The 8,753-nt window shown below is 37.5% G+C and overlaps 1 protein-coding gene across 2 annotated transcripts; it reads right to left on the bottom strand.

Moving 5' to 3' along the window:
• Positions 1-297: 297 nt before the first annotated feature.
• On the bottom strand, positions 298-8,261 carry LSM8 (LSM8 homolog, U6 small nuclear RNA associated). 2 transcript variants are annotated; one of them, XM_061165678.1, is made up of 4 exons: positions 8,108-8,261; positions 6,884-6,924; positions 3,750-3,877; positions 298-1,136 (listed from the first exon to the last, which is right to left on the bottom strand). In XM_061165678.1, the coding sequence occupies exons 1-4, from the start codon at positions 8,136-8,138 to the stop codon at positions 1,046-1,048; spliced, it is 291 nt and encodes a 96-aa protein (XP_061021661.1). In that variant the 5' UTR covers positions 8,139-8,261; the 3' UTR covers positions 298-1,045. The 2 variants fall into 2 exon arrangements, with proteins under 2 accessions (XP_061021661.1, XP_061021662.1); XM_061165679.1 differs by having other exon boundaries at positions 6,884-6,973; positions 8,108-8,219.
• Between the last annotated feature and the right edge of the window lie 492 nt (positions 8,262-8,753).

Raw genomic sequence — 8,753 nt, 5'->3', positions numbered from 1 at the left:
GCATCTTAACAAAAAAGGCTTGCCAACTTCTACTTTAAATATTTTCATTAAAAAGAAACTACTGAAATTTTGAATTACAAGAAAATAAACATTTTTCTATTCTTACCACAAAGTTACACACTTTGGCCTACATGACTTCAGAATTTTTGTAGACCAACTTGGGTATCTAAACACTGCTTACAGCACTGTTTCTAGAGATCCTTTAAAAAGTATACACAACCAGTTGAGCACAGGAGGGACATTTATCTATTTAACTGATTCACTCCAAGAATCAACCAAAGAATAGGCCTGACAAGCTTGGAGAAAACATGTTTACTTCTTTTTTAACTAGGTTTATGGAACTAGGGAGTCATGAAAAGCTGTTGACAATAATAGCAAGTACTGCGCCTCAAAATACATTTACTCACATTTATAAATAACAAAAAACTCCTTTAATACTAGAAATTCCCCAATTCTTAAAAGGTAAGATGGTTTTTAAGACTATATGTAATAAATGTTTGTCAAGTAATACACACAACTGTGTTAGCATTTTTCCTTTTCTCAACCAAACACACTTTTACCCACATTTCTAAAGTGCTACAGAGCAACCAGCAGGGCAGTGTGATAAATGGGGATGGTTCAGATAGCTGCACAAGACAAGATTTACCTTTCCATGACTTAAAAAATCAGGGGAAAAAACATATGTATCCTGCACTACTTGTATGTTTAATTTATATAGTACATGAATTTCTTTTTTCAACTAATTTTCCATAAATATTAAAATAGTAGAATATCTTTATCTAAAAGTTCTCAAAATAATCATTAGATTTCTTTACTATTAATATTTAATAGAAAAATAAAACCAAGCTACCAAGTGTATTATTTAGGCCAAAAAAAGTTTTTTTCAAGAAAATGTAGAAACATTTTAATTTACATATCATATTACAATGAATCAACATGGAGTCAAAAATCCACATCACACATTCCTAAAAATTCTGACCATCAATCTCAGAATAATCAGTTTCTGTACAAAGATTTACAGCTGTCCGATATATGTAGTTTTTCCTCAGTGTGCTACAGAGTTCAAAGGTTCTGCTCGAATATTCCCCAAATCAAGTGCAGAATCTGTCTCTTCATCAATTTCTCCAATGACTGCACTGTTAAGGAAAAAAAAAAAATCAGAACAATCTCATTTCTGACTAAAACTGAGATGAGATAGTAAAAAGAACTACTAGTTAAGTGAAAAACATTTTCATAAGGTAGTGAATTGTACATTTAAGTCACAAAACTCAAATTGAAGGCAACATTGTTACAGGAACAAATATTAAAGGACAAACTGCATATAATGTGAGTGGTTTTTAAAGGAAAGAGTTTTTAAAGGAAAGTCACAAGTCTTTAAGGGAAAAAAAAAAATATATGGGATAGATAATGGTATAAAACCCCAGAATTTCAATTCTGATTTTCACTGAATCCAGGGACTATTGGAGAAGGGGATGACAGAGGATGAGATAGCTAGATGGTATCACTGACTCGATGGACATGAGTCTAAGCAAACTCCAGGAGTTGGTGATGAACAGGGAAGCCTGGCATGCTGCAATTCATGGGGTCACAAAGAGTCAGACACGACTGAGTGACTGAACTGAACTGAAGGACTATTCTGGGACTGGGCGAGGTGGGGTGGGGTTGGGAGAGGAATCACAAAATCACTACTAAACAAGCAAATAAAAGTATCTATTATTTGAGTAACTTCAATGAACTAAATCCATCAATGTAATATCTATTAGTTTCCCTTTCATGGTTTCTCAATTTATTCAGTGTAAATTGAACAACAAAAAGAAGTGCAATTCTTCCACACAAAGATGAGAGAACAGATATTCAGGTATCTAACAAATGATTTTTGATGTGAATGACTTGTGATTGACTAGGGTTAAAAGTCAGCAAATTTTTTCCTTGATTCAACACTAACATAATATGTATAACATTAATTTCAAATTGACATTAATTTCATTAATGCCAAGCTAGGTAACCAGTATCTCTAGCTGGATATAGGTATTTTGTTACATTCAGACCAGGGGACACGTTTGAAACATTATTCCACAAAAGATTGGTTGTTCAAATCTGTCTGGCTTTAATGAAAGTAAATTCTACAGATAAATACGTTACACAGAATTTGCCTGATTTTGCTTTAAACTATATAAAGTCTTCAGTTCTCTAATCTGTAGAAGAATATGTTCCGTTTTCTCAACATGAAACAAATCAAGACCTTAGTTCCATCTTTAAAAATCTAGTGTCATTTAAAATCCTTGTGGGTAAGAGTGGAGTGCTGAAAAATGTTTTAAAACCAGTTTTCCAAGGAAAAGGGGTAGGCTGATTTGCAGTGTTCGCTAATATCCATAGTGCAAATACTCCTACTACAACCAAACCAACAAGACATCAATCAATCAGCTTGCAAAATTTCCCAAAATATAAAAATCTGCTTTGGTGAGCAGTATAAGATGGCTCTAGCACATCACTGGATCTACAGCAATGTTTTAAATTTTTTAAAAATGAAGTTCAAAAAAGAGAAAATTTTTTTAAATTAAAGTAGGAGAAATCATTTTAAACTCAATTATTATGCAGAGCCCCAATACAATCGGTGTGTTCTGGTCAGGAGACCTGGGCTCTACCTGCCATTCTTTAGAGCTCACTTCACCTAAATATTATCTCTATAGGATATTTTATAAACCTCTGGTTTTGATTAAAGATCAAATAATTTATCCATCTAAAGGTGATTTTCTTCCATATTCTACTTGTCCAACAAAGTAATCTGAGATGCTTAATATATCTTTTGCTGCCTTCCAGCCATGTTTTAATTTTCCACAGTACTCACTAGTAAAATGATTCAACAATCTTCCAGTCTCTATAGCTGCATTAATACAGTAGCATCTAGCTACATGTGACTATTAAAATTAAGTACAATTAAGTAAAATCTAAAATTCAGTTTTTCTGTCACACCAGCTACTTTTCAAACCCAGTGGCCACACACTTGGTTAGTACCTACTATAGTGGACAATGCCAGATATACAACAGATATGAAACATTCCATCATCCCCTAAAATTGTATTGGACAGTATTGCTCTACACTGTTGCACTTTTCTTATACTGTTACCACTAAAATATATCTTCTCAAACTGTCATATCAATGGCACAAGTTAACTGAGGCCATGACATAAACATGGGACAACTTAAGTGTGCCAGTTATACTAAAAATTAAAAGAAAAAAAGGATAAATTCATCTCTGTTATAAAGCATTATTTAAAACTGTTCACACAAGAGATTTCAAAGACATTTTCAAACTCTAGCCTGGAAGTGTATTGATGTTCCTCTGAAATTAGGGATATTTTGGAAGAACATTTTAAGAACCTCCTCCAGTGAAGTATCCAGTGTTAAGGCAGGGCTCTTTCTGGACCATATTCAGGCTATTTAACTATTAGAAATATGGACAGACCTCAGTAGATGGAAACCTCTTCTCCATACAGCAAAGCAGTGCACCTATTGTATACTGCTGTGTGTTAGTCACTCAGTCATGTCCAGTTCTTTTCGACCCCATGGACTGTAGCCCACCAGGCTCCTCTGTCCATGGAATTCTCCAGGCAAGAATACTGGAGTGGGTGCCCATTTCCTTCTTCAGGGGATCTTCCTGACCCAGGGATTAAACCCAGGTCTCCTGCATTGCAGGTGGATGCCTTTACAGTCTGAGCTACTTGCCTTAAAAAAGATATTTTACTTACACATTGTCACCTCTTACGATGTATAACCCTAGTACCACTTGTTCTACTCCCTGTGAAGAGCTGAACACTCGTTCATGGCTTTCATCCAGTATCAAATTAATGGTCTGGTCAAAACCTTTCAGTGTTCCCTGTAAAGAAAATATTCAAGAGAAAAAAGATAAATTATCTGAATGTGTAAATTCAACCACACCATTTTAGCTGCCAGGTATTCCAATGGGAGGACCTATTTTAAATATACATACAAGTTCACTATAAAATATCTCTTTATGACCAACAGTACTCTTGGCAGAAAACGTACCTCTTCGTTTTTTAAGGGGGTGGTGGGCTCCAAGCTTCTGCTAGTATGCAGAGCTGTTGAGAACTACAAAGGACCCCGTATACTAGTTTACCTCCAAGGAAGTAGCATAAAACTTCAGGCTGTCCAGAAGCGAGTATTCTAAAGATACAAACTAAAACAAGGAAAACTTAAGGGAAATACTCCTATACACAGCAGCTATAGTAATGTAACAGTATCATACATGTTACATGCCAGTAAACATGCTACACACATTATCTCAACCAATCCCTACCCTTTGTGGTGGTAGATATTATATGTATTACCACTCCAGAGAAGAAAAATTGAGGCACAGAGAAGTAATCTCTCACGGTTTCATGGGTGGAAATTAGCAGAGCTAGAATCCAAACCATGAAAAGCTAGCTTCAAAGCCAGACCACTGAACTTCTACATTACACTACTATGAACAAACAATATAATTTACCACTTTTCAGAGATTCAAATCAATCCCATAAATATACACAAACTTCAACTGGCAGTAGTAATAGCTAAGGCTAGATGAATACTTAGTACTTGCCCAAGTGTTCTATGGGCTGCATGTGGATTTACTTATTTAATCCCCCTAATAACTCAGTAACAGTAGACACAAATATGATCACAACAACTGGGAAGTTCTAGAACTTGAAGGAAATATTCAGAGTTTTACAGAAGAATCATGGCTCCTAATAAAGGAAGACATGGGCATATCACAACACAGTATCTCAGATGCTATTTCAGTTTCTGAAGAACATCAACTTATACTGATGGTTTTCATTGGTTAAATCTCTTATTAAAGTTTCATGTTTTAAAACTCAAAATATGTAAAATTAGACCAAGATAAAGAGAAAATGTTAACTTAAAATTTGGAAAAGAAGCAAAATGTGGAGCATTTACTATATTAAACTAGTCAGCAAATAGTTGTTACCACACTCATACATAGCTTCTTGGCTTCATCTTACAAGTAACTATTTTATCAAGTTTCAATGGACAGAGAAGTTTGCTGGACTACACTCCACGGGGTTGCAAAGAATTGGACACAACTGAGTACACACACATTCTATCAAGTAGGCTCTCGTGGGGGCTCAGCGTCAAAGAATTTGCCTGCCAATGCAGTATATGTGGGTTCAATTCCTGGGTTGGGAAGATCCCCTAGAGAAGGAAATGGCAACCCACTCCAGTGTTCTTGCCTGGGAAATCCCATGAACAGAGGAGCCTGGTGGGCTACAGTCCATGGGGCCACAAAGAGTCGGACATATCTTAGCAACTCAACAAATTCTATCAAGTGAACTATGTGTCAAAGGAATACAGAACTGCTGAACTTCAGTTCTCAAAATGTTCTTTTTAAATGGCTTTCCTTCTATTAAGTTAAAACAAGTTTCCAATTTATCATCTATCCTGTTTAAAAAAAATTAAATTAGCAATAGGCTTCTCCAAGTTAAGATGAGATTAAAATATTTCAAACTCTCTTAATTTGACAAAATACAATGTGAGGTACCTTAAAAAAATAAACAAAACCATGACTGCTCTCTTGATTAAGAAGGAAGCAACACCACTGGCCTTAGGCTTTGGAGTCAAACCCAATTTAAATCTCAGTTTGGTTCTGCCACATACATTCATAGGACTCTGGGAAAGTGAATCTTTCTGATCCAGGTTCTTAGCTTAGAATGCAGGGCTAGTTCTTCACAGAGTTGTACTAGGATTAAGTGATATAACACACGTGACATGCCTGGTACATGACATATGTTTAATAAATGGCAAAGTCTGACACTTGGTAATTGCCACTTAAGGACCCACTGAGAAAAATCCCAAGTATTAAAAAGAAAACAAAAACAGAACTGCAGAGTGGGAAGATAGAAGAACAAATTCTATGAATTACGTAAGACAATAAAGTTAGCAGCCTTAAAACTTTTTTGAAAGTTAACAATCATGAATTATAAATGAAATTAAGCAGCCAAAAATCATGGAATAAATTCCTCAGATCAAGGAGAGAATCCAAGACTTTTCTGGAATTAAAATGGGATACAGTGTAAAAGGAAAAATGAGATGAAATAAACTTAGATATTCATCATAATTTATTCTACAGAAGCACGAGATAATACAACCTAAGAATATCTGAAGATTAACACCATACATGTCTTAAATGTTCATTATATAGAGGTAGTATCTAAATCTTTAAAAAAAAGTTTCCAAGAAGCACACACACACAATTAAAAAAAAAAAGTATGATTCATGTAGTAGATGTCAGAGCACTGAATGGGGAAGAAAATAAAAGATGAAGGAAGATAAATACAAAACATAGACAGGTATCTGTAGACTAAACCAGAAGTTCTCTGAAGGCAGATTCTGTTATTCATCCAAGCTTCTAGAAGCCTTGTGTGTAACTCAGTCAATGTTTATTAACGAACAAAACAAAACAAAACAAAACACAGATTGGCAGCTATTTATCAGAGAGATAAAGAGTTGAATCATAAGAAAACTGCAATGCAGGTGTACTCTGGTGCCTAGGCACTGGAGATCAGAGGTTGTACATAAAAATTTACAACCAATAAGCCTACAAGAGTGGGCTTCCCAGATGGCACCGCAGTAAAGAATCCACCTGCCAATGCAAGAGACACAGGAGATCCAGGTTTGATCTTTGACTTGGGACAATGCTCTGGAGTAGGAAATGGCAACCCATTCCAGTATTCTTGCCTGGAAAAGTTCATGGACAGTGGAGGCTGGCGGGCTACACTTCATGAGGTCACAAAGAGTCTGGGACAACTGAGCACCACGGGCAGAAAAGGCTAAAAGAAAGCAGAGAATGAATACACCCAATACTCACCACAATCATTCTCCCATCAGAAGTAATGACAGCAACAGTTCCTGATAACTGAATCAAGGAAAGCATTTCTGAGGGAATGCAAACTGAAAACTTAAAATCTGGTAAGGAAATGGTTTAAATTACTAGGAAAAAAGGTGACAGAATTAAGATACAACTATTTAACACAGCCACATTTACAACATAAAACTGTATGTTCTTCAATTCTCTGTGACAACTACACAATCTAAAAAAAGGAAAAACAGAAAAAGAACATCCTTTTTATGAGATCAATGTATTCTATCTTAAAACAGCTGGGATGTTTGGTACTCATTTTTAATGGGGGAATATTGCAAATATGAAAATTGAGCAAGATATTTTTCCTTTTCTTAAACCTGCTTCTTCATTTCTGAAACGAAAATTGGATCAGTGCTAAACTATTCAATGTCAAATGATTTAATGTACGTTAAGACACTGTCTTCCAGGACCTGCCTTCTGGAACTCAAAAGAAACTATAATCAATGTCACAAGTACCAATTTGCTCGCATCATGTAAAAGAAAAACCTTTAGCATTCCACTTCTGTCCCAAATTTGTACATAAGAGCACAACGTAATGTTTCTGTCTCGAGATTTTAAAATGGTGCATGGAGTACTATTACAGGGACTTTTTAATGTTATTTGCCCCACAAGGCGATCTATTACAACAGCAAGCATTATTTTAATTCCATCAACAATAAAGTTGAGATTTCAACTGGTAAAGGGGCAGATATTCAATTTTTGCATCATCTGTAAAGTTTTTGCTATCCTCGAAGACTGAGCAAAAGCCTATGAATAAAACAAACACAGAGATTTACGAATCCACCGTCACAGCTGGTAAAACTGTTTGTTTATCTTATGCCCAAACGTGAACGTATAGGCCCGAGGGAAATGGAAAGGGTGAATCAATAACTGATTTCTACAGAGACACGGAAAAGTTCGGAATAATCATGTCGGTTTTGCCCGGTTTTTTCCTCAAGTTAAAAGACGCCTTGGGCCCGCTTCCAGTCCCAGGGGCGAGCCTGGCGGGTCCCAGATCCCTAACCCCTGTATCCCCACCCCGGGCCCCAAGCCCGTCAGTGGCCCGGTGCCCCAACCGCCCGCCGATCCCGACCCCTGGCCTTTCCAGCACTGGTCCACTCCGGTGCAGACGTGGGCCTCACCAAGGCCTTGGCTAATGCCCGCCGCCCGCGGCAGCCGGCTGAAGGATACGGTTGATGTAGTTCTCCAAGGCGGACGTCATGATACGCGACCTGGCAACTGGAAACACAACAGCCCCGGCGACCAAAGGAGCTAAAAAGGACCTCCAGGAAACTGCAGCCTCTCCCGCCGACTGGCGGCAGCAAATACCGCGAGAACCACCGCAGGGCGGCCTCCACGAATCAGAGACTGAAAGAAACCGGCCAAGCATTCCCGAGATGCAAAGCGACGACGAACTTAATGCGCGTGCGCAGTATGTTTCTGCAGTGTTTCTAGCCGGTGGTATTGGAAGCCGGGAAGAACTAAAGAGAGTGGGCGGTGGAAGAAAGAAAGCTCCCTGAAGATGGGGAGAAGCTGGGCGAGCGCGCTTCATAGCTGAATGGAAGGCTTTAGTGGCAGAAGTTACTAAGGGGAAATGTTGAGAGAAGATGGAGACGGCAGGAGAAAACCGGATAAGGTGTTTTTGTCACAAGTGAACTAGAGAGATGAGTGCTGTTCTGGTATGAAATGTAGATGCCGGAATGTGGAATCCCTAATTTTGTGCTACAGAGGCCGAAAATTAACCTTTTAGAAGCTAAACGACCCCGGACAAAGTTCCACAAGTTGTAACCGTATGGTATACATATTTGGAGAAGTCAGTAGTTAAAAGCATATTCGC

Source organism: Dama dama, chromosome 18, assembly GCF_033118175.1.
Source record: "Dama dama isolate Ldn47 chromosome 18, ASM3311817v1, whole genome shotgun sequence".
In the NCBI taxonomy this organism is placed as follows: domain Eukaryota; kingdom Metazoa; phylum Chordata; class Mammalia; order Artiodactyla; family Cervidae; genus Dama; species Dama dama.
Note: the sequence above shows the minus strand (reverse complement) of the source record. Positions and strands in the feature narration are given on the sequence as shown.

What these genes read in the sequence shown, in the direction of transcription:
- LSM8 (XM_061165678.1), bottom strand. Translation starts at nt 8,138, where the DNA reads ATGACGTCCGCCTTGGAGAACTACATCAACC. An exon ending in CTTGGAGAACTACATCAACC is followed by an intron (nt 6,925 to 8,107) that starts GTATCCTTCAGC and finishes TTCAGTTATCAG; the next exon opens with GAACTGTTGCTGTCATTACT. An exon ending in ATCGTAAGAGGTGACAATGT is followed by an intron (nt 1,137 to 3,749) that starts GTAAGTAAAATA and finishes TTTCCTTAACAG; the next exon opens with TGCAGTCATTGGAGAAATTG.